Raw genomic sequence first — 26,597 nt, forward strand, 5'->3', positions numbered from 1 at the left:
AACTTATTTCCATGATATGTGACCAAGGAAATCTGGAGGCTCCTGCATACCTGCGTGATAGGAGCAGATTAGAAATTGGAAAAATAAGAAAATCTGTTTTAATTTTCTTATTTTTAAAATGTCAGCAATTACTTAGAGAGAGTTGCGACTTGTTACCTGCCCTTCATGCAGGTTTGAATTTTTCAGATGGAAGGAAGCAACAACAAATAATATACATTTGCTAGATAGGGTATTTTACAGGGAAATTATGAGAATAATTTCAAAGGGATGTAACATGAGTATGCAGTGTTACATAAGAATGAAATTATTGGAACTTAAAACCAAGAGGGAAGTACCATGATGAGAGGACAATAGCTCTAGCCTGTTGTTTCTCTGTTATAAAAGACAGATATCCTGCTAAAGAAATAAATATAAACATAACTTTTAGGAAGGTACTTTGTAAACTTGACTTTAAATTAAACACTGGATGATTTAAAGTGTAAATCCTGGACAGATTAATAAAGAAAAAATGAAATTAATGTGTTCAGGTCTTTTTAGTTTTTTCAGAAGCTAGTATAATTTTAATAAATACTTAGGGTTTTTTGTAGGAACAGGTCTTAATGATGCAAGATAAGTCTGTAATAGGTGCATTAAGTTATTTTTATGAAAGCATAATATTTCCCATTAGGAGACAATGGGGAGAAACAGTGTCAGTTTTTAAAAAACAAAACAAAACCTAGCAAAAACAAAATCCGAACAAAAAAGTCCAAAAACTACTTCAAAAAAATATCATGCACTTAAAACTCACCATTGAGCAATAGAAGCTTCACCTCAGAATTGTTTTTTCTTTATCATGAAGTAATGGATACTTCTGAAGTAGACTATTCTGTGCGATCAAGTTACAGTAAAGAACTGATAACAATATCTTGTCTGTAAAATTTAGCAGTGAGACCTCAAGACTGAGTCTTAATTTTTAACAGCTTGAGCTATTTATGTTTTACTGAAAATGGCAATAGCAGATTTCCAGTGATTAATTCCCCCTTAACACTGTTCAGCATTGCAAGGTGGAGGGAAAAATTGCATCTTTTTCAACCAGCAGCTAGCACAACCTGAGCAAAAATAGCTAATCATTATATTTATTTTCACAAGCAAGGCTTAGTTTTTTTTCTTAGGTGCTCACCAGCTCACCAGCTCAGCTATAGTCAAATTAAATTTGTTTTAAATTGTTCTTTAAAAGTTTGTTTCAAAGAGCTGCTTTTAATAGGTAACTGGAAAATTACTTTCTTCAAATACTTGCAGATTTGAGATTTGTCTCTTTCAGTTCATACATGGTTAAAAACAACAGAAGGATTAATTGTCTTACTAAATCAAACATTCTACAAGTGTGTGTGGTATGTATGAGGTAGGAAATTTAAGAATGATAGTTGCATATGTAGTGCTTCTTAGCAGGAAATTATATTAGAAATTAGTAACTTCTGATACAGAATTTGAGTAAAGGACCCTTTTTCTCCTTTTTTTTTTTTAGGGTTTTTTTTTTTTGTTTTGTTCTTTTTTTTTTTTTGAAGGTTCTTGTCTCATTGCTTAATTCCACACGAGTTGGTAGAATGTGTGTTCCAAGAGAGATTTAACTTTCTGGAAAAATGTTATTTTTTTTTTTCTTAAACAATAATTCAGATATTTTAGGAATATAAATTGAGTCATGCTGTCCTACAAATAATTAAAATTAAGATAACAGGAAAAACACCTTAGCACTTTTTTATGGGGCAGTTAATAGTCTCAAAGTGCAGAAAATAAGAAAATGCCCTGTTCAGAAGGGGAAGAAATTTCCCCTTGTCTTTTTCCAGTCATCTTATTTCATTGACATTTTCTGACTGTATTTAGGGTTTTTTTTTTCTCTTGCCACCTAAACAAGTACAGGAACATGTAGTTGTCAATTTGATCTGTTGGCTTTTATTTACTGTTACAATTTGAAGGCTTAGAGCATCAGAGGACTCTTTGTGCCATAGACTTTCACCATAATTGAACTTGCGTTCTGTTCTGTGTGGTATATGTACTAGGGTCTAATCCCTCTTGCTATTCCTGTTGTGTAAATCCTGCTCTGAAGGTACCTAGATATATGATATCAGTATAGCTTTATGCCACGTTGGATGACTTAGGATATTAAAATAGTTCCCAGCTTAGCTTCTGAAAAAAACTGACTGCAGAAATGTAAGGTTCCCCCACCAAGTTTGAAGTAGTCATCTGCCATTCCACTATCCTTGGGTTTCTTTGTTTAAAATACCATTCTTACTTTGCTGTACAGTTTGTGAGTATACACTGATTATCCTTGAATATAATTGAGAGCTTAAGAATTATCAGAGGAAACGTTTCTTGTGAAGTTTCAGATAAGTGTCTTCAGGCAATTCTAAAATGCAGTTGTTAATTTTTTTTAAATAACACTTGATAGTGTTATTTTTTTAATTTGAACAAATAAATATATACTAACCACAGTTCTGACTATTAAAAAATAATGTTGTGACTAAGACTACTAACATAAGTATGGATGGTTGTGTACAATTGTTTTTACTTGCATAGAATCTCTAGTACTCAAATTTCTGATCTCTTAGATACTGAAATTTCTGTGCTGTTCTTTGACTAGTGCTATGTTCTTAGTCTTTTTTAAGGTTAAAATGTAGTTGCAAATGTCCCTAAATGTCCCTAAAATCCTGAAATGCTTCAATAAGTACATTAGTCATATGCTTGGGGAACATAGCCTCTTTGACTACTTAACAATACTTATAGGGTATATACTTAAGCTAATAATCTGTAGTTCGCAATGTAGAATTTACTGCAAAGTTTTAATATTAAGGTTTGAATGTCTAGTTTTAGAAGTATAAATAGAATAGCATGTTGTCTTTATCTCCAAAGGCATTATATTGTACTTCTAGCAAGTGCACCGACAGAAAAGCAGCGACTAGAATGGTGAGTATAATGCTTGCTATTTAAAAGAAAAATTAAGACTACCAAACAACAAAAACCTGTCAGCTTTGGACTCAAGGGAATAACTAGCGTATTTTTTTACGTAATAAACTGAAGCCTCAGATTTTCAAAATGAAATGGATGAAGATGGTACATTTCTGAAAAGCAGTAGAAATGAAGAACCAGGGAGTGAAGGCTGTTGCTTGAATTTTGCTTCTTTGCTGCACTGTCAGGTTCACTTTACAAATTTCATTTTTTTTAAACTTTGTGTGCTTTTTTATTAAGCCCTGTGAGAAGGGTATGTTTTCTATCTTTGGAAATACTGTTCTTCAAAACAAATGCCTCTTACCCTTGTTTTCCGAATTATTTTATTATAAAAGTTTTAAGATTGTCAGGTATTGGGAATTTTCCATCTTTAAAATTCATAATCTGAAGCTGTCATGGTTTAATGCTCGAACCAGGACAGAAGCCAAAAGAATACTTGAGAAATGTGTAGGAGTTTCTTGCTGACTGCCTTTTACTGGTGTGTGATGTCCTGCTATTTAATTTCATTTGTAAAATCAGACCATGGTGAGAGAGCTTCAGGGCACTCTTAAACTTCTCTTGTGTTAGATTTTGAAACGCATATAGTTGGTTTATTGATCTGTCATGTATAGTGCAATAGTTTTAATTTTTAGTCTCAAATACTAATATAAGGACGATGTTGAGGAATTTATCCTGATATATGAAGTTAGATACTTCTGTTATTTCATATTAATGAAAATTTGCTAATAAATGACATCTATGCAGGGTGGGCTTGGTGGAATCAAAAATACGTATTCTAGTTGGAAACCTGGAGAAGAATGAATTCATTACACTGGCTCATGTGAATCCACAGTCATTCCCAGCACCCAAAGAAAATCCTGACAAGTAAGGAAAACTTTTTTTTTGTAATGGTGAGGAACTAGCTTAGCTAAAATACCAATTCATTAATAAATAAAGTAGCATTTTTATAGAAGCTTAATTTTTAATGATAGCATGTAAAGGCAAATAGTTTTAAGCTTTTCTAAAGTACTGTTTGTAAAATTGGATATTCTTTATTCTGAGTAAGAGTGTTTCTAAGCCAGAAAATAAGGAAGGAATCTATTTTGCTAGTATCTGTATTAATTGTATAATTTCTTGAAAAATCCCTGTTAGCTACTGCTACTTCTAGCTTTTGTTGTTTCAGCATCTAGCATGAGCTGGTAAAATGTTTTTAATTACAGCAACACTGAGGATTGGGTAGATTATCATAGGAGGACTGAAATCTTGAATAACTAAGTACATTTAAGGTTATTCAGTTTATCAGTTGAGATGCATACAATTTAAACTTGGTAACGGCTGATGTTATAGTTTCTTGGGATGTGGAAACTGGAGGGAATACCAAGCATGTCAAATGGTATAGGATTATATATGTTTCAAGTCCTTCCCCTCTCTGCCACCCCCTTCTTCCCCAGTCATAACAGTGATAGCAGGTGTGTGGGCTAAAAACTCTTCCTAAGACTTCATTTTATTTCTAGATAGTGTGGTAATTAAATTATAAGGAATAATATTTTTCCATGAAGCATGAGAGTATGGAAGAAGTTTGTCTTGGAATATGAAAAGCTTCCTTTACCTTTCAGACAGCCTTTTCCAGACATCAGCTGCTTCAAGTGACAATATGGTGCTACTGTTTATAAAGTTACATAATATAAACTACATGTGTTTTCCAAGTTGAATTGGAGAAAAGCAGGCAGTAACTCTTCAACACCATTTGAGTGGGTTAATACAGTTTCGATCACTGGCATAACCACAGGCTCTGATTACTTCTTATTTTGGAGGACTTGATGTGAGCAGTGCTTTTAGTACAGGTTGTTTCCCAATGTATGTTCTTTCACCTGCCTGCCTAAATTAGATAATTGTTTAGAAACTGCTCTGAAATAGTCTTACTGGGAAAAGACATTTGAATTAAAAGATAAATGTCTCCAGCTGCTGTAGAAGTGTTACACAATATTCTGTACTATAATAATAATAATAATAATAATAATTCATCCACGTGTACTATGTGAAGGTGAGCTGCCAAGGGAGGCTCTTCTTACCTTTAAAACTGCGCTTTGTGGTCAGTTACAGCTAAGAAATTTGAGGCTTGAAGACAAGTTTAGGTGGCAAAATGGAGGTTGTTTAGTCAAGGAATAGATTCTATGTGCTCTCAGAGTCAGGTGCTGAAAATCTGTCATCTCCTTTCAAAAATATTTCCTTTACTGTTGCAATGGCTAGTTTTACATCCTAAACGTGAGGCAATCTATACAGAAACTCAGTTGAATAAAACAATCTACTGATCATCTTATTTCATTATGTTTACTACAGATAGATTTTTCAGTTTCATTATTTTTCTTGTATTGCAAATGAAAAGGGAATGTCATTATATCATCTTTGGTTTTGTAGCTAAAATGTACAGCTGTGTTCTATTGCAGAAGTTAACTTTGTTAGATTATTCAGCTCTCTGTCAGTATTATATGACTGCTTTATATAAAATTTTCCAGGGAAGAATACCGTACAATGTGGGTGATTGGGTTGGTATTCAAGAAAACTGAAAATTCTGAAAATTTAAGTGTTGATCTTACCTACGATATTCAGTCTTTTACAGACACGGGTGAGTCTCGCTTTTTACGTGTTCCGGTATTTAAAAACTTGTTGAAGTTATTTGTTCATAATGTAGTCTGTTTAAGTAGTAGAATTGTATCTAGACACAGAGTGAAAGATTCAGCTAGGGAGTTTCACTGCTTATAGACAGTTCAGACAAAGCATTTTCAGTTTCATAGAATGATAGAATGGTTTGGGTTGGAAGGGATCTTAAAGATCATCTAGTTCCAATGCCCCTGCATGGGCAGGGACACCTGCTAGATCAGGTCGCTCAGTTTGTTTTCATTAAAACACAAGATATTTTAGAGCTCACTGAAAATGGCATGTTATGTTGTGATCTTTATTAAGCAGACAAATCAGTTATTGTATTCAAACTAAGTACTCTAACCTTGTTTTGACAATATGTTTATAGTTTAAATAGTTTTATTACTTGGTGGAACTGAATTTATCAGTGGATTAAAGCTGAATATTTACTAGACTAGAACAAAATGCCATTTATCCCATGACATTTCAGATTAGCTATTTGGTTCAGTAACTTTTGTGTCCAACACACAATGCAAGAGAACTTAGTGACTTTCTGATGTTTACTTTGTTTCACAACAATAACTTGGAACACACTTAAGAAATGTGTAAGCAAAGAATTTCGAACAGCTCAAGAGTATGATACTCCAGAGCCTAAGACTAAGAAAGGAACAGTACCTTTGACAGGCTTATCAAATAAAATTGCAATATATATATTTTTTTTTTTTAAACAAATGAAACCTAAGGCTCAAGGACTACATGTTTATAGAGTTAAAGGAATGCAACCCTGATCTCTGGATTTCTAGGTCTCAGTAAGACTGAAAGTGAGGAAATTTTCAATCTCCTCCTTCCCGCCATCCCTCCCCCACCTTTTAGTGTAGGAGGGTTAGTGAATAGAATATAAAAATATATATTTAAATCCAGCCAGGGTTTGAAAGTTCTTTGTTGTCATATAGAGCTGCAATGGGGGGGGGCTGTGTGTGTGTATACACATGCTTTTTTCAGTCAAAAGGATTTTTGTTTTCATAAGAGAAGTGGAATATTCCTTTTAATTATAAGTAGTGAAGCACACAATCACTTAGCTTTGAAGGAGTGAAGGAATCTGTAAATTACTGTTTCTCATGTGTTTTGTTTATAAACAGACATTTCAATTGTGAACTTGTCAGATTTTTGGTACAAAAATAGTGAAACTTGCATTTATCGTTTTGAATCTGGTTTACGACATTAAAATCTGAAATTTGTCTAAATATATGCTATTTTAAATGAAGTGGCATTTCATCAAAATCCCTGTAGACTGTGATGCATTTGTAAATACACTTCCAAAGGTAACCAACTAGCAAACAATTTCTGTTTGTGCATTGCGCATTGCAAAAAAATTGTGAGTCTGTCTTCATTGTTTTTAATCCTTCCCAGAAACTCCTGTTTTTCCTGTCTTCTGGAGTAGATCCTAAGATTTTATCAGAACTACCAAAACATTTTCAAGAATTAAATTTGGGAGTAGTTTGTTTTTTCATGGAAGCAGAGGGAGAAAAGAGAGTGAAAAAGTGGGCTACATTGTCCTTAATATTGATACATAATAGAATATTTGTTAGTAAATTCAATAGAAATATAGCCTAATAAAAGTTTACTAAAATAATGAATTTCTATACTAAGGGTTGCTTTTAAAACAAGGTGCTTTGTGAAACTATCAGTCAACTATGCCAAGCATCCTGTAGGTTGTGATAACATCAAGTCTTCTAAGACCCTGGGCGCCTACAGACAACATTTATGTGGACTCTGACCCACCTGGGCAATCTACCAGCGGGAGACTGGAGACAGGACAAAGATGACAAAGGACTAGAATCAACAAAGAACCCCACAGGAGACCCTTGAGCCTGCATAATTACAAAGATAGCCAATTCCAAGAAATAAAATGACTATGTAGAAGAATTCTGGGAACTCATTGACATGGAACTGAATATGCATATTTTTGGTGTATATTAGTAGGGATGTTTCCCTGACTCGTTGGAGCACTCATGGTGGAGAATCCCCAGTGCTTCCCAGCGCTGCAATAAAGAATGCCTGCTCAATAACAGCTTGTTTGTTGTTATTGGGTCTTGATCTCGGAATCCTTACCCAGCCGCACCTAGCCTCCCACTGCGGTGAGGAGTGTTAGAAAGCAAGGGGGTTTGGAAGCTCCGAATTTTTTTGTTTCAGTTGGCAACCCAGATGGGACGTCTTCTCTGCTCGGCTGCGGGAACCTCCGAATCGGCGACCCCCTAGGCTGGCCCCAGAGAGTTCTCTGGAGGGACTCACCGATTCGGCGGATCCACGCGGGAGCAGACAAGGACCTCTGGTAAGAATAAGGCATTCTTTTGTTTGTTTGTTTGTTTGTTTGTTTTTGGGACCGGTCAGTTGGAAGGCTGCCTCGTAAGTCGCAGTTCGTAAGAACCCCGCAGGGTGGCGAAAGCACAGTAGAGTGTGCTTTTTGGTTCAGCACGCGTAAGTGTGCTTTGGGTACAAGCTCAGTAGAGTGAGCTTTGGTACATTTGGTTCAGCACGCGTAAGTGTGCTTTGGGTACAAGCTCAGTAGAGTGAGCTTTGGTACATTTGGTTCAGCACGCGTAAGTGTGCTTTGGGTACAAGCTCAGTAGAGTGAGCTTTGGTACATTTGGTTCAGCACGCGTAAGTGTGCTTTGGGTACAAGCTCAGTAGAGTGAGCTTTGGTACATTTGGTTCAGCACGCGTAAGTGTGCGTTGGCGGTATAAGCTCAGTAGAGTGAGCTTGTACAAGTATTGATTTCCTGGTAATCAGACTTGGCAAATGTTATTTTAGGTTGTGAACTTGGAAAATGTTATCTGGATATTGAGTTATTATTGGAAATACTGATTTTTGGTTTGGGAATTGCATTGTATTATCTCATGAGACTGGATGAAATATTTGTGAATTGGGTGTGTGTGTGTGACTGAGACGTGCAGTCAAGCACGAAGTGAGTGTGGAGTTCTGATCCGCGGTTCCGTAGCTCCGCGAGGGGCGCGGCCGGAGACGAACAAAGCGCAAGTTTTGTCATTTGTAACTATGTATAGAGATCTCTTTAAAATTGAAACAATAGCAAAGTTTGGCTGATAGTAACTTGGAGTGTCTTAGCAGCTGCCGAAGGGATAATAACTGGATGGATAATTGTTTAATGTGTGTTTTGTAAGTGTCCCAAGTTCCCTATGTTTTATGTGATTAATGTAAGGTTTTTTGAGACAATGATATAATTGGAATTGTCAATTGTGGGGCTGACCTGTTGATATTTGGGAAGAATTTATAGCCTCACTGAAGTATATTGTGTTGGGTTAAAAATGAGAAGCACACAGGACAGTGGAATTCTTAAGAAATGTCCCCTGGGCTGTATATGGGCCTACTGGAAGAATATTGCAGAGGGGCTGGGAGAGTCACTTAGTAAAAAGACTCTAATCAAATATTGTTACCAATGGTGGCCGCCATATCAACTAGAAAACGAAAAAGTGGCCAATGAATGGGACCCCGAATTATAATACCCTCCTTCAACTTATGTTATATCTCAGGAGAGAGGAAAATGGATTGAAGTATCATACGCAGATATGTTCTTTTCCCTGTGAAATCATCCCGAGTGGCAAAGGGACTGCGGCATGGTCCCACCCTCTGACCCGCTCTAAAGGTGGTATTGTGAAGAAAAATTTCGTTGTCTTAATTGTCTGGTAACTGTTAAAAAGTGTTGTTTAGCTTGTGTCTGGTATTGCCCTTTTGTTTCACTTGTGTCTTGTAACACGATAACGTATCCTCAGCAGGATGTGACATTACTAAATGCTCACCATTAGAATGTATTCTGGAGGTTGGAAAAAGTCTGGGAGTAAGCCTTTGAAGATTCGTGGATTGCAATCAATGTGGTTTTGCAAGCATGAAGGAGGATGAGATGTGCCAGGTGTGGATGGTTTTATGATAATGAAATGTGAGTTTAGTAAATAAAGTTGTTGTAAGTCGAGGAGAATATAGAGGATCAGTTAATGGAACCCTCAGCTCTCCCTCTCCACCCGGGTAATACGAGGGGGAGTGAAATGGGGGCGAGTAGGTGTTTGGGAGGATACAGATTCCAGTCAGGTGACTGGAAGAGTGGGGCACTGTCCTGCTGTTCATGCCCCTTTAAGATAAGCATTAAAGGTGGAAGGACGGCTGGTTGATATGCATGTCCCTCTTAAAGCATTGGATCTGTTAAATTGGAAACAGTTTGTGGGGCCAATGCGAAGAAAAGTATTGAAGCTACTAAAAGTAATAATGATAATTGAAAAAATATAATAGTAAAAATAAATAATAATCCTCTTCAGTAATGAGAACTGTTAAGAGTTTAAAAAAAGCTAAAGAAATGGAATATAAACACCCACAAGATTATATTAACCATCTTTTGCCCAGGGAGAACCCAGACTGGAATCCTAACTCCAGGAGGGACTAGAGGAATGTCAACAATTAATTTTGTATGGGGTCCAGGATGGGACCCACAAACCAAACCAAACAAACTTGTGCATGAGGTTAAACAAGGGTCTGACAAAGCATTTTCAATCTCTTTTGAGAGGCTATGTGAGCCTGCTAGAAAATTGATATATTGGGACCTGGAACCTGACTGTAAATGTTTTACATATTGTTTACATGTTGGCCTGCCCTGGATAATGGAAAGCAAAAAAACAGAGACCAGGCCAGAGTGAGATCATTGTCTGTGAGTTACGGCTGAAATCGAGCTTGATTGGGTTATATCAGTGTGTATATTGTAAGCAAGAAGAGCATGGGAAAAAGAATTGTTCCCGATCCTGGCAGAAGCATCTAGGTCTAAATTAGATCCTATCTGGACAATAGGTCAAGATAAGGGCTCAGACTGGCTGGAGGTTGAATTAAATTCCCTAGCAGAACCATGAAGCTGGGAAGGACAGGGTTAATTTTCGTTGAATACAGGACTTAGTTATGCTGTTCTAAATTCTTGCAAGGAACCTTTAGGTAAAGTTTTCTATAACAGCTGGTGGTGCGACAGGGAAAAAGATGTTATGCCTTTTTTCCAGCTCCTCAGGAGAGAGCTGGGAAAATGGACCTTGCTATACAAACCTGAATGTCCGTTGCCGCTTTTGGGTGTGAAAACAGGAGGCTAAAATGATGGGCTCGGGGAGCCTCACTGACACCAGCCCCCACCCCATTGCTGGCTGGCACAGCGCTGTATCTGCAGTGTGTTTGAGCCATAGGGTGGTGTGAGGAACCAGCCCTCAGGCGGGAATATGTGTCAAAGCTCTATTGTAACTCCTCTCGTTTGCATCCCAAAAGGCCTTCCTGAGAGAACTGAGACACCGATAAGGACCTGAGGAGTGGAGGGGGTGAAGGCCCACTTCAGCTGCTCGGCCTTCCCACGGCAAAATGGATACAGGTATTTGTTTGCATAAGTAGATACCTTCTCAGGTTGGCCTGAGGCTTTTCCACGTCGCACTATCAAACTCAAGGAAGGAGTACAACCAGTTAGGATAAAACAGTAACCCCTAAAGCTGGAAGACAGGCAGGCGGTAAAAAATATTATAAAAGACTTCCTGAAATTTGAACTACTAATTGAGTGTTCTTCAGAATATAACACTCCTATTTTGCCTGTCAAAAAGCCTGATGGTAAACCCTACCGATTGGTACAGGATTTGCGGGCAATAAATAGGATAGCGGAAGATATACATCCGGTAGTGGCAAACCCATACACCTTGTTGAGTAATTTAAAAGAGACCTATGAATGGTTCACAGTATTGGATCTGAAGGATGCATTCTTTTGCCTCACCTTGGCCCCTGGAAGCCGCAATTTGTTTGCTTTTGAATGGGAAAACCCTGATTCAGGGTGAAAAGCCCAACTTACCTGGACAGTGTTACCCCAAGGATTCAAACACAGTCCTACAATCTTTGGAAATCAATTGGCTAAAGAGTTAGAGGCCCGGGAAAGACCTCCAGGAAATGGGACTCTTTTGCAGTATGTTGATGATATTTTAATAGCCACAGAAAAAAAAAAAAAGAAGAATGTAAAGAATGGACTGTGAGTTTACTGAATTTTCTTGGACTAAGTGGTTACCGAGTCTCATTACAGAAAGCCCAGATTTTGAAGAAAGAAGTACAATATTTGGGATTTGTGGTTTCCAAGGAACAGAGACAGCTTGGGAATGACCGGAAGGAAGCTATTTGCAGGACTCCAGAACCAACTACGGTAAAAGAGCTTCGAACCTTTCTGGGAATGACAGGAAAACACATCAAGCATGCTGACATGATTTTGAGACTTGGAAACTGTACAATTGCCTTCAGCTGTTGCTATTATACACTGCAAAGGACACCAGAAAGGTAACACTGCCCAAGAGGTGGGAAACAAATTGGCAGACTGAGGCAAAAAGGGCGGCGGAACAAGGTGAGGTATTAAGTCTGATTTCCTGAGAAAACTTTGACACTACCTGATTCAATTAATTATGATGAAAGGGATCTTAAATTAATCAAAGATTTGGAAGCAGAGATTGAATCAACAGGTTGGGCAAAATTGAGAGATAACAGAATAGTGGTTCCTTTCAGGGTGTTATGGAAACTGGTAAAAACAGAGCATGACAAGACACATTGGGAAACTGGAGCTTTGTACAATTCTCTCACAAAACAAATAGTAGCTAGGAATCAGTTTCAAACTGTGAAGAGTATGGTTGATAGATGTGAAATCTGCTAATAAAAAAAAAAAAAAAAAAAAATCCAAAGGTGGAGAATCGAATAAAATTTGGAAGTATTGATAAAGGGAATGTTCCAGGCCAAAACTGGCAGATAGTTGTTTTTTTCAGAATTCCCCAGAAAGGGCAGGGATATTCATACCATTTCAGGATGGCCTGAATCCTTCCCCTGTAGAATCAACAAGGCCTGATAAGTTACAAAAAATTTTATTGAAAGAAATTATTCCTAGGTTTGGAGTGCCAGAGGTGATCTCTGATAAGGGAACACCCATTGTGTTATAAGTGGTTCATCAAGTTAGTAAATTCTTAAAAATTAATTGGAAATTGTACACAGCTTACCACCTGCAAACAAGTGGGCAAGTGGAAAAGGCTAGTCATTTGATAAATACATTTAGGGTGGCATCAAGCCCTCCCTATTGAACTAACAATCAGTAGTTCAAGAATATGGAATGACTACCCTGTTTGTAGGGTGTCTCAGAAATATAACCCATTTAACCTGGCATGGACAAACATACTTATTTTGCATATACAGAGGAACAGGTGGCAATGTTTTGGCACTATGAAAGCTTGAACGTAAGTCATGCAAGCTTATCTTTGGGGAAATTAAATGAGATATTGAACCAGTCTCAAGAACTTCCAGAGCATTTAAGGAAGCAGAATAAAACCTTGGCTGAGTCTGTCATTAAAACAGTAATAGCCAAAGACAAACTTATTGGTCTGTCTAGTCAAATTGAATCTGAAACTGCCCATCATTGGTGGGATATCATTTCAGGATACTCACCCTCTGCAGAAAGAACTTTAAATATTTTAATTCACCCACTTTTGATACTATTGATGTTTGTGATTATACTGAAGGTAGTTAATTGCCTTTTATGGTATAAGCTAAAGAAACTGACTTTAAGAATTTGGGCCTTGCCTAAAGTAATGAAATATAATGATCTAGAATCTTTGTAAAGGAATTTACAAAGTTTAAAGAAAAGGGGGGATTGATACATAATAGAATATTTGTTAGTAAATTCAATAGAAATATAGCCTAATAAAAGTTTACTAAAATAATGAATTTCTATACTAAGGGTTGCTTTTAAAACAAGGTGCTTTGTGAAACTATCAGTCAACTATGCCAAGCATCCTGTAGGTTGTGATAACATCAAGTCTTCTAAGACCCTGGGCGCCTACAGACAACATTTATGTGGACTCTGACCCACCTGGGCAATCTACCAGCGGGAGACTGGAGACAGGACAAAGATGACAAAGGACTAGAATCAACAAAGAACCCCACAGGAGACCCTTGAGCCTGCATAATTACAAAGATAGCCAATTCCAAGAAATAAAATGACTATGTAGAAGAATTCTGGGAACTCATTGACATGGAACTGAATATGCATATTTTTGGTGTATATTAGTAGGGATGTTTCCCTGACTCGTTGGAGCACTCATGGTGGAGAATCCCCAGTGCTTCCCAGCGCTGCAATAAAGAATGCCTGCTCAATAACAGCTTGTTTGTTGTTATTGGGTCTTGATCTCGGAATCCTTACCCAGCCGCACCTAGCCTCCCACTGCGGTGAGGAGTGTTAGAAAGCAAGGGGGTTTGGAAGCTCCGAATTTTTTTGTTTCAATATGCAACCTTCATCCAGAGGCCTAATGTCAGAAAAGTGGGATGCTTGAACCACGTCTGGCTTTACTGAGCATGGTTCTGTCTTAACTGTAAATTGTATAATCTTTACACAGAGGGTACCAAGAATTACTGTAAATGTGGTATTCATTGAACTCTTTGTGTCTGACTCTTTAACAGCCTTTTAGTTACTTCTTCACAGCCTATTCAATGAGGTTTCTTTGTTTTTAGAATAGACAGTGAATAAGAGAGATACCTCTTAAGTTTTTGTACTTAAGATCGACAGAACAATTTTATTTATTTGTAAATCTACCACAGCTTTGTTCAGCCTTGTATACAGTTTGAAAGAACAACAAATTTTTCATTTTACCTGGCTTAGCTTGAGACCAAGAAGTTGGGTTACAGGTAGTTCCTTTACTAGCACTAACCATGTTGACTTAACAGAAGTAAATGTGCTAAGGTGAAGAGAAATAGCTCATTATAGAAGAGATAATTGTAAAAAAAAAAAACCAGCAAAACCAAATAAACAAAAAAAACCCCATAGATAATTTTTTAATAAACCAGTAGTATTATTTGAGTTGCTAGAATAATTTGTAGTAGATTAGCTGGCACACAAGCATTCAACTCCTGAATTAGAACCCATTTGTTGTAGGAGATGCATAAATAAAAGCTGCATCAACTATGAAAAAGACGGTTTTATGTAAATACTGTAATTTCTATGGGCAAAGCTTCTTTCTGTTTTTAGTCCCTTTGAGATGAAACAAAGAATCCACCTCAGAGCTGTTCTGTTAAAACTTGTTAACACTATAGTTTAGAGATCTGCATGCTTGTAGATATTTTTCTTGAAAAACAGGTCACCTGCTTCCAAAGTAATGTTTTAGTTACTAACGCTTTGTACTATTGGTGCTGGCATTGTAGGCAGTTCACCTTCTTCCTCCAGAACAAGGAAGTGCTGTGCTTGTTCTTGAGGGTAATAAATGTTCCAAAATGCAAAATGTTTCTGCCTGGGCAAGTGGACTTGGCCAGATGCTTCAATATGTCTTAATTCTGTTCTAATTGTGTAGTTTATAGGCAAGCAATAAACAGCAAGATGTTTGAGATGGATATGAAGATCGCTGCAAGGCATGTGAAACGCAAGCAACTTCACCAACTGCTACCCAATCATGTGCTTCAGAAAAAGAAAAAGGTAAACTTGACTAATACTTGAGAGCAATAAAAATGCCATTGAAAAATGATTCCTTAGTTTTTTAGGTTTACTAATCAAAGAACTAAAGTAACGTTTTGAAAGCTTACTTGCACCTGAATAAGCAATGTGATCTCGTTTGATTGTAGCAGTATTACTAGATGCACTAAATACAATACTAGAATTCCCAGAACATCAACATGGGTAGTATCTTCAAATCTGGCTCAAATATTTGTATTTTTTTGGCCTTCCTAAACTAAACATTTAAAACAATGTAATAGTAAGGTTTTAAACCTTTCTTGCTATTTTAAAATGCAAGGAAGCATCTATAACAATACCAATAGAACAACTGGTCAACCAATTCTTACTGTCTCCAGTTTTTCCTCATAAGATGTTAGTAATTAGATTTTCCTATAAGTCTCCGAAGTGTAAAAGTGAAGTAATCAAATAGAAGCAGAGTAGAATGTTGAGTTTATTGCTGCCTTTTTGTATCTAATACTGTAGTCTGTTGCTGTAACCGAGGTTGAATACTTTGAGAATAATTTGAAGGAAGGTATTTTTCTACCTGCAACTTGGCAGCTTCTGGTATTGTATGCTCTATTTTTAAGAGTATAAAATTTAAATGACAGTTTTAATGACAGAAGGTTGCCCATTGCCTAGCCAGGATTATTTTTCCCCTTAATATGCAGTTTATCTGCGTGGCCATACGTGAGAATATTAGCTAAATTTTTAATTAGGCCGTTGTGTTGGATGTGCTTCCTTTTCAGTGGAGGCAGGAAGAATGGGGTGGAACATGAAATTTAACAATTTTGTCTGTATTTTCAAATTCCTGCTTCTTTATGTTAGCTTAATCTGAGAGCAATACAAGTTTGCTTGTTTTTGTGAATAACTAAACCACTGTTGCTCTTTTAGATATACCTGAATAATGTGCTTTATTACTACAGCTGTTTTGTATTAACTGCTTTTTTAAAGAATAGGAAGTGTTGCACAGCAATCATGTGTAAATCTGTAATATGTTTCAGAGGACAGTTTAAATATTAATCTTTGTCAGAGGAGGGTATCTCTTCTCGACTGACTAAGTTCATATTGGTCTCTAAATTCTTTGTAGTAACTGATTTTGGTGTACATCAGTATTACCTGAAGTTAATGAAAGTGTTATCTATAATCCCACAAAACCAAGAAAACTTAAAATAAGGCTGAAAATACAATCAGTAAATATAATTACACATTATCTTCTGTTTAACATCACTGATTTAGAGAAATTTGTACCTGAATTTTGTGAGTGAAAATGTAAATGCTTGTATTGACAGGATAGTGCATTATTTACATGTAAAAGGATTTGAAAATTGTCCGTTTATATTCGGAATTCTTAAATGTTTCTACTTTCAGGGTGTTTTTTTCTAAAATCTCTCATTTTGTTTTTTCACAAATGTAACAGCTAATGTTTTGCATAACTGAAGTATTAACTAATTTGAATCTTCATTAAGTAGGACTACTGTAATTTTCTTTTGTGGATTGCAGCATTCAACAGAAGGGATCAGGTTGACAGCACTGAATGACAGCAGCCTAGACTTGTCTATGGACAGTGATAACAGCACGTCTGTGCCTTCGCCTACTAGTGCTATGAAGACGAGTCCATTGAACAGTTCTGGAAGTTCTCAGGGGTAATGAAGACTTTCAGTCTGGTTGCTGCTCTCTGTTCCTGAATTAGTTGTGTTAAAAGCATGGCAAATACTGCATGCGTAACGTACTACAGTTATCAGGGTGTGAATGTTCCAAATTGCAGACATTCCTATTTCCATTTGAGCACTAGAGTAGGGCTGCATTTGGGGTGTTGGGAACATGGTATTGGACTTCAGATGAGGAATTACAAGGGTTGGGTAAAGGTGCTTAGAAAAGCAAGACGATAGGAAAACCTGAGGGCACTGCAGTGGGAGGCTGTGAGTGGTAATGAGCAGGAAGTTGAGATGTGAGGGTGAGGAAGAGTTATGTGAGTTTTGCATAAAAATTTGAGACAGAAGAGAAGTTTAGGCTTTCTGTCTGAGATATCTGTGGTGCTACTGATGTTACTGTTGATACCTGTGCAAATTAAGTTTAGGAACATAGTTTTTCATTTTACTTTCAAGGTGTACAAATGAATGTTTATCTTAATACTAACTTTCTATATTAAGTCTTTTCCTAGGTAAACTTCAGTTTGCCCAAGTAAATGGAATTGTTTTCTTTCAAAAATCTCATGTTTGTCTGTCATACACAGACAAGTTAACATCAGTGTCCTACAGTTGTGTAGTATTAGATATATATTACAAGATGTTGTGTAGAATAAAATATTTACGTTCACCGAACTTGGTCCTTTCGACAAGTGCTCTTTTAGTTGGTCTTCCTTGGTAAATGATTTCCAATAGTTGATGCCACTGACTATTTTATTAAAATAAACATGTTATCTAGGGTGTCACAGTTGAAGTGGAAATTGCCTTGTGTTGATTTTAGGCACATACTGTTCTTGAAAATTTATTTTTTTTTTTTTGTCAAGTGAAATCCCATTCTTTGCTTGGGAAGTGCATACTGAAATCATAATCATAACAGTGTGTGTAGATTGAAAACAAGCTTTCTATTCTGGTACTTCTACACTGATTTTGTTTTATTTTTCAGGAAAATAGTTGTTATATTTTCCCCTGCACCTTACCTGGGGAGACATTGCCTAATTTTTGCCTTTTTTTTAATGCAACATCTTAGTAGGCTAGAAGACTATCTCTGAAGTGATTAAAATCTGATATTTGAAATAACTTGCATTGTTCAAGTTTGATAGTAGATTACCAGTGCTCATTTCCACACTTCCTACTGTGACACAGTGTTATAAGTTCTGTAATGTGAGTAAAACCATATCAGCTATGGTTGCTGGCCATGCATGTGATGTGATGAAAGGCAGGTCATACAGCACTGGACTTTTTCTAATATTCAGCATTTTGTCATTTTCCTCTTTTTAGCAGAAGCAGTCCTGCGCCAGCTGTAACAGCAGCATCTGTGACCAACATACAGGCTTCTGAAGTCACTGTGCCACAAATAAATTCCAGTGAAAGCTCAGGGGGTAAGGAAAATTGGATAGTAAATAGTTTCTATTAATTTTTTTGTAATGTTTGTAAAGCAGTTTTTCTTCCCATTTGAGGTCCTTAACACATGCTATATAACATGTTCTCCTTGATACACAGATTTAACTAATTTCTTCAGGACTCAGGAAATCATGGCAGAATATTTTGTGCTGTGATCTTTGTTTATTCTATTTTTAGGGATTTGTATTTGCCATTCACAATAGCAATAGTTTTTCAATGACCTGATGCAGGTCTGTAGTCCAGTTGGCCAAATGAGGAAAAATCATCTAAAGCTGGAAGAGCAGGTTTTTGTGGTTTTAGTCTGTTTTGCAGTTAAACTCAAGAGGTGGTCCTGTACCATCTGTAATCTGTGCTTTCATGTTCCTGCTCCTTGTGCTTCATGAAATTGGTTCTAGGAATGAAAGACTCAGATGTAAGGACAACACGTGCTCCTTACTGACATATTTTCAAATGTTCTGACTTTATCCTCCATATTTTCTCTTAAGAAAAAGTACACTTCACTTAATATTAAAAAAAAAAAATTAAGGAAAAATATATTTTAGTGAAAGAACAAAGACATCTGATGAAAATGTTCACTTAGCAAAGTCAGTTACTCTTTTTTTTGATGGAACTTTAGCTGTTTACAAGAAGCAAGTCAGAATTAGATGGAAAAGGAGACCAAGTGGGTAGCCTTTCAAGATGGTATTTCTCTTATTTCACTCTTGACATGTGGGATGGTGGGATCTTGCTGTTCTCTGATTTTTATTGTAAGTCATAGGTGCATCAGGGTGATTAAGTTTGGCAGTGCTTGAGTACAGAAACAGTAGAACTTCTTTGGGTACCAAGAATAATATAGCTTTATTGGCACAGAGCTCTGAATGGGCTAGTATGCCCTGATGTTAAGCAATGTTAATTTGATCAAGTAGAGTGTCACTGATGTGGTTGCCCTGTATCTGATACGGGAATTCTCTCTCAGAAAGCTTGGAACTAAACAGAACTGTGTAAGCACACCTGCTGTTCCAAACATGATGCTTGTACCACTTCTTGATGCCTACTTGATGCCAGTGGTTTTGAATAGAGACTAAAACTACCAGTGATTGAACTGGAATGGTCATGTCAACTCATCTTGTTGAAGCTTTTAAAATTATTTATCCATAGGTACTTCAAATGAAAGCATTCCTCAAACTGCCACACAACCAGCCATTTCTCCACCACCAAAGCCTACCATCTCTAGAATTTCCTCAACATATCTATTAAATCCATTACCAAGAACTTCAGGAAATGTTGCAGCAAAAATGCCTAGCCCTGTCACAGCAGTGAAAAGGACGTCTTCTCCCCATAAAGAAGATTCTCCCAAGAAAATGAAAATTGAAGAGGTATTTGTGATTTTGAGATCATACCATAGCAATGTCCAAGCCATCAGAATATTAATTTCAGCTGCGGTGTTGATTCTTATATCCCAAGTGTTTTGTTTAGATTTATGTGGGGAAGAAGAAGAACCTTTTCCTACACCAGGTTTCAAATACTTTGTTAAATATGGTGTATGCTTCAACTTTGATTGTGTTGCTGATTTATGTATTCAGCTTGCTCAGGTGTTAGTGGGTTTTTGTTATACTGATACTTATGTGATGTGTACTGCATTAGCATAAGTGCTTAGAATCTAAATTCTTGTCTTAAAAGCAGGGGTTTTTTTAGAGTAAAGCATATTAAGTCTTAAAACTAATGCTTTCTTAATAATCACTTTATAGCCTTATTTTCTTGTTGATTTATGTAAATGTTTTTATGATTTTAATAGTTTCTTGGTTTGTTTGTATTTCAGCAGGATGAAATAATGGAAGATACTAGCTGTTTAGATTTGAATGAACATGAAAAAATGGAAACTAAGGTATCTATTCTGAGACCATGCAATTTTATGTGTATTAATTGGGACTCTTAATTGTAAAAAAAAAAAAGCTCTATTTCCCTATAGAAATGACTAAGAGTGTTTGTAGATACAGACGCTTTAGTAAAGATACCAAAATAATCTTCCTTTTCAATGCATAAATCAATATTACTGAATTCCAGTACATTACCTGTTGCCAGAGTAAGCTGAGCCTGAGTCCATGATCACATAGGACAGTGATTTCTTTGCTGGTCATTCACAAAGTATTATGCATAGTGGAAAAAAAAAAAAAGATTTAAAGAAAAGTTGTCCTATATATTCAATGGGGATTTTTGCACATTGCCTGAGAATCCCAAAGACAGGTGCTGCGTTGTTCACTTTTTAGGTGGAAACAAAAAAAAAGTCAAGTGATGGTAAATATTTTCTGATAGTGAAATTATTATATGAAGTTACAGCTATACCTTCTGAGTTCGAGATTTCAGCACACCCTCTATCTTGTAATTTAACAGGCAATTTTTCTGCTTATTAATGAACAGTAAAGGTAGCAGTCTGTCCTTAGCCTTATGATAGCAGCTCTTTCCTTGAGCATATACAGTTTTTGTAGGGCATATTCTGTTGTCTTTGGTGTACTCTGGATAATATGCTGAGAAGTTAAAATGCCTATTAAAATGTTTCCAGACTCTTAAGTGGGAAATTTTATCTTGTTATGTAGTCACCTTGAAACCTCTTTGAACTCGAGACAGGTGAAGTAGGCAATGCATGTAAGCTTTTAATCCTAACATTGAAAATAGATCATTTGGATACAGATGATTATAAAATATATAGGTAATCCTGTTAGCTTTTATTGTAAGTCTCCTCTAAATCTTATGTCCTTAATATGCATGGAAGGAAATGGAGGAAACGGGAAAGCCTACAGGAAAGCTGGGGAGGGGCTTTTCATCAGAGAAGACAGTGAATAGGACAAGGGGTAATGGTTTTAAACTGAGAGAGGGGAGGTTTAGGTTAGATATTAGGAAGAAATGCTTCACTATAAGGGTGATGAGGAACTGGAATGGGTTGTCCAGGGAGGTTGTTGATGCCCCATTCCTGGAGGTTTTTAAGGCCAGGTTGGACGAGGTTTTGTGCAACCTGATCTAGTGGTAGAGTTCCCTGCTCATGGCAGGAGGTTTGGAACTAGATGATCTTTAAGGTCTCTTCCAACCATAATGATTCTGTTCTATTTTATGAATGAACTTACCAAATAACATATTTTTTTCTCCATTCAATGACATGCCTTTTTGTTAAGGTATGGTTTGCTGAATGGTATGTGTCATCTTTACCCGTGCAGTCCCAGGGTTTCATCTGTAAAACTGGCTTTGACATTCATCTGTTTATCTAGAAACCTGATTCAGCCCATTAAATTAGCAGGAAAACTTTTCTAGCAGAATGGCAAAAGCAGTGGAGAAGCAGTTGAATTCTCAACAAATTCAATAGCTTTTCACATGGTCTTGGTACTGCACTTGTCTATAATGAGTTGAATGTCGTGTAATATTTTCCTGTAGGATTCTGTGTAAAATATGTTAAGTGTTTAAATAACAACTGAAAAGTGATGTAGCTTGTGTTGATGTCAAATTCCTAATTAGCAAAACATTGGCTATTATGGTAAGTTCTGTATTATTAAAGATGAGTATCAATGCAGCAAGTACCGATACTTGCCTTTTTTCGTTTTGTGTAAGTGCACAAATTCCAGCATTCTGTTTAGTGGAGTACTGTATGAATAATTTTTGTAATTGGAAGTGTTGTAACTGTTGATACTTCTGGTTTTAGGAGCAACATGAGGCAGAAGTGAATGTTAATTCTCAAACAGAAACTCTTCAGACAACTACTCTGCAAGCTCCTCAGGTACTGTTTTCAAAACCACCACCTCTTTGTGTGTGCACACGTGCTAATCTGTGGTGAAAACACTGAAATTAAAATGAGTCCAGTTGTTAAAAATAAATGTGATCTTTAGTATAAATCCATTGTGTGGAAATCTGCTTGTTGTTACTGTCATGATTTTTGTGTTTTAGATGATCATTGATCTTATTGAATGTGCATTGTAGCTAAACATGTATGGCTTGCCATACAAACTGACCGAAGCTGGATTCGCTCTTCTGAATTGTGCCTTCAAAGTAAGGGGCTCAGTTTATTCCTTTGTGCTTTGCACATCACAGAATAATCCTTTCTAACAAGGAAACAAATGCTTTAAATAGCTGCTGCTCAAAGCTGCCCTGGTAGTGGTTGACAATGTCTGAAATTTTACTTCTGATTCTCTTATTTGATATGAGAGGGAAAGAAGCTGTAATCCTGTATTTCATTAGCTAGCTGTGTTGCTTCACTCCAGCTATTTTAAGTGTAAGGAGCATTGAAAAATAGACGTTATGTTAAGAATTCTGTGGCATTCACTTAAATTTTTGTTCCTAATATTGTAACAACTTTTAAAGAACACATCTTTGTTTACTAGCATTTTTAAGCTTCTCTTAGTGCTCTACTGACGAAGTTGCACTATCGCAAAGCATTTAATTTACTCTTTACTCCTTAAATGTTGTGCAGTGAATGTATTGATTGATAGTGGAGATACATTGCAGCAGTAATAATAGTATTTGTTATGAAACATCTTGAATTGTATGAGTGGTACTGAATAAAGTACCAGAGCAAAAGGTCTAGATTGTTTCATGGGCACTCTGAACTGCTTCATGGAAATTTTTAGATCATTTAGTACACCGAGTTTATTTCACCTGTTGTTAAGGGATGATTTATATAAAGCTTTGTAGCTTTTACAAATTGTGTAGTTTAGCAAAAGTAATCTGGAAACTGCAAAAGAATGGTGGACCTCTTCTGTTATTTTTTTTCAGTGTTCTCATTGGCTTTGTTTAAAACACTGCTCATGTTGCAGAAAATAGAAACGTGTAAAACTGCAGGTCAGCACCAATCAGAGTGGGCTACTGGGGCCAGCGGGGAGGTGGGAGATAGAAGCTATTTTGCCCTCAGTCCTTGTGCGTTGTGCTTTGCTACTGCATCAGTCAGCATTAACTTAATTGATATCTTTTTAATAGAACAACAATTAAGAGCAATCATTTTAATGTAGTTTTTCCCATGTGTCAATGTACCTAATATTAATTTTGAATGTTTATAATGTAGGAAAACATTTTATGATAACTCATGGCAAGTAATGGATAATAACTGGGTTATTGAGATGGCAAATAATCTGCTGCAGTGGAACAGAAGTACTTAGAAATTAAAAAAACCCCATAAAGTCCAATAATAGAGGCTTGTTAAGCATGTGAGAAATTAATTAATCATGCTTAAAGTGGAGAGTGTTCCTTTTCTGTGTTTTCCTTTATTTGGCTTTACATGTAATTTTGCTGAATGGATTTTGTCTTTTAAGTGGAAAAAAAAGTGTTTGTGATTATTTTCAAGGTTAAATTCTTAGTCCAGTCATATAGCACTGGTTTAGAGCTCATCATACCGTTTTCATGTAAATCTAAACAAATATGAAAAGTTGGAAATTTCACTGAAGAGCTTTTAAATGCTCTGAAGTGTTTAGATATGAAGAGACATACCTCACGTGGGGAACAGTTTTTCATCATTCATCCATTAGGGGCTGAGGTTTACCACTGAATTGGTCGAAGGAATTTTTAAGTACTAAACATGTAGATCAACTAGTATGTGTTACTGATCAAGCACCTTTATTATCTGTGTATTATGTTTTATAGGTACAGGTAATTAGGTAATATAATACAGGTAATTAGTAGGCTCAGCTTTATCTGCAACACTGTCTTAATTTCTTGCAGTTGTTGAAAAAGGAAATGCACACTTTGAAAGACACTCTTGTACAAGTTTTCCTTAAGGACTGTATAGGCAAAGTAAATATATGCTTCTGTATTTATAACTTGTAATTAATCTTCATCTTGGAATGTTCCTAAAAACTCATCTGAAGTTCTTGTTTTTGAAAGTTACTGCCAATTACTGTGAATATTCTTTTGATATTTACAGAGTTAAAATACAACCAAACTTCTTTTCTTTTCAGAAAACACCCAGTACAGACCTTTCAGATATCCCTGCTCTCCCTGCAAATCCTATTCCTGTTATCAAGAATTCGATAAAATTGAGACTGAACCGGTAAAAACAACCTCAGGGGTCCATAAAAGTATCTGCCAACTCAACCTGTTGTCTTCTAATGTTAGAAAAAAAGGAGAACGGAGGGTGCAAGACTAGAACATAATCGCAAATGGATTTAGGTATATTTTGTGCACTTCCCTTTCTGGGCTAAAATCACCACTTGGTTGGAAGTCCAGGTTAGTATGTGAAGCCAGGAGTACAATTAATGTGTTAGCAACAGTTGCATTAAATATTTCAAAGGATTACTGCCTTTAAAAACATGAACACTATTTGTAGCCATATTTGACATTCTGATTGAATTTCTTTGATACATTGTTTCAAAATTGAGATAAAACTGGCATAAGAATCCCTTAAATGCACTTTTATGTATTATTTTTTTTTATTGGAGTATGACTAATTTTAGATCTTCAGCTGATACACTTTCTTTTTATTGAAGAACCTCTTCAGTAGAAGCAATCTGCAAATTGGGTGACATTTTATGATATACTATACATTGAAAACAAAGTGTTTAGTATATCCAGTTCAACTGCCATCAAAGTAGCAGTAAGCCTTTAAAATGTCAAATCTTGAGGTTGTAAGATAAAAGTTGGGGAAGTAATTGGGAAGTTTTGGAATTGGTGGGACATGATTAAGATGTGGTCTACTTTTATTTATAGGATTGTTTTAAGGTGCATACAGATCAGCAGTCAAACAGCAAATAAACTTTCCTTGGAGCTAATCAAACTCCTTATTCCCTTTTTGATCCCTTTATTTTTTGGGAAAAGCTTTTGCGTTTAATGTTGGCGGTTTGTTTTGTTTTGGGGTTTTTTTGCAGCTTGTATGCACCATATAGGACAACAGTTATTTATACAAAGTAAAAACAAGCCATGTACTCCTTTGGGTTCTCCCTTGCCCCATACCTAATCATACCTTGTGGCCTCTAGGCACAGACTCAAAATTTTGTCCCATTATAAAGTATTTCAGTAAATATTGCGTGCCTGTGAAATATAACACCTGTCTTGATGGCCTTTGAATCACTAAATATGAGATGAATTTTGTACACTCCATAAAAGTCCTGTATGCATTAAAAAGCTTCAAATTTTAAATAAAGGCAAAAAGATTTTTCCCGAAGAATTTTAACCTTTTTATTTTTAGATGGCTCATCAGAAATAGTTTTACATACTGAAGAACGCGGAATTTTTAAAAACCCTATTTCTAGTAAGCACTTGACATCTAGTAAGTTCTCTTAGTCCTAGTTTTTTGTTCTTGTAGTCCTATCAAAAAGTAACAACTTTTTCTTTTGAAAGAACTGCATCTCTCATGGCAAAGAACAGCAGTATTTGAGGAACATGAAGGATACCAACAGTAATACCAGATGTAGATAACAAACTTCATGTTACTGTTACTTAAATCTGAAATATGTGGGATGTCAAATCATACTTCCCATACTTTGATTAGCATGTTTTATGAATTCCCTTCTCCCATTGTGCTCCATTCTATTACACGTGCATCTTTCATGTTAAAATTAAATTACTTACACTCTTCCCCTTATCCTTCTAAATTAATTCTCCAAAGTCAGAGTGTAGCTTATCTTTTACTTAGGCTGTGCAGTAACTGAAGGGTTTTTTTTGCCATTTGTCTAAGATTGTCTAGTATACAATATTTCTCTTTTCCTTGCCCTGTGCAGCCTGCTGTCGTCCACCCCCCAAAGAAGGTTATATTAACAGTTGAAGTGTACAAGGTGTCTGTGTATTTTGTGTAGCTATGGAGTTTAGATCGAAATTGCCAGGCACAAATTTAGTCTTGTCATTTTGTTTACACATCAGAAAATCTTTTTCATTTTATTAAACGTTTCATGTAACTGCACCCAAGTTTTGCCAAGCTGGAAACTTGGAACTTTCTGTATAGTGACTTTTTAATTCTAGTTTTCATAACCTGGAGATCAGACTGTTGCTTTCGCATGATGTACGTAGTGTCTCATGACTGGAGTTTGCTTTGTTTTATAGTATCTGTACTCCTTGTATTTTTCAAGAGCTATTTTGTAAACAGATGATGTATTTCTCCATTGAAAACACAATAAAAAACAGCACAATCCCAGAGTTGTCTGATTTTTCTGAATGTACAAAATAGACTTTACTCTCGGAATTCATACTTAGCTCATACATTTTCAACGAAAACAAATAAGGTGTGGCCTAAAAGAAGTAGTACATAAATGCATGTTCTCTAAGTAAGCATGATGTTAGACATAGGAAATGGAACTAACACTCAGCAGGGTGAGCTGTAGTCTGCTGAAGGAAAAGGTGGTAGATTGTGCAGTGGCTTGGCAGGGGCAGAGTTTATTGCCAGAAAAATCCTCCAACATTTTAAGAGCATCCATTCCTTGTCTGCTGATTAGGAGTCAGTCTC

General features: G+C 36.3%; 1 protein-coding gene and 1 long non-coding RNA gene across 8 annotated transcripts in view; both read left to right on the forward strand.

Moving 5' to 3' along the window:
- Positions 1–26,288, forward strand: part of PAPOLA (poly(A) polymerase alpha) — a 51,620-nt gene extending 25,332 nt beyond the window's left edge. Inside the window, exons 13-23 of one of the 7 annotated variants that reach the window (XM_051622449.1) lie at positions 2,887–2,940; positions 3,727–3,846; positions 5,478–5,587; positions 14,986–15,107; positions 16,626–16,768; positions 18,089–18,189; positions 19,349–19,566; positions 20,010–20,075; positions 21,879–21,953; positions 22,154–22,222; positions 24,121–26,288. In XM_051622449.1, the coding sequence (XP_051478409.1) occupies positions 2,887–2,940; positions 3,727–3,846; positions 5,478–5,587; positions 14,986–15,107; positions 16,626–16,768; positions 18,089–18,189; positions 19,349–19,566; positions 20,010–20,075; positions 21,879–21,953; positions 22,154–22,222; positions 24,121–24,216 (1,174 nt within the window). In that variant the 3' untranslated portion in view covers positions 24,217–26,288. The other 6 variants (XM_051622451.1, XM_051622450.1, XM_051622452.1 and 3 more) reach the window with 6 other exon arrangements.
- On the forward strand, positions 10,577–13,667 carry LOC127386042 (uncharacterized). The gene is made up of 2 exons (XR_007889798.1): positions 10,577–11,006; positions 13,383–13,667. It is a non-coding gene; the product is annotated as an uncharacterized LOC127386042 (long non-coding RNA).
- Positions 26,289–26,597: the final 309 nt, after the last annotated feature.

This window comes from Apus apus, chromosome 5 (assembly GCF_020740795.1).
Source record: "Apus apus isolate bApuApu2 chromosome 5, bApuApu2.pri.cur, whole genome shotgun sequence".
Lineage (NCBI taxonomy): Eukaryota > Metazoa > Chordata > Aves > Apodiformes > Apodidae > Apus > Apus apus.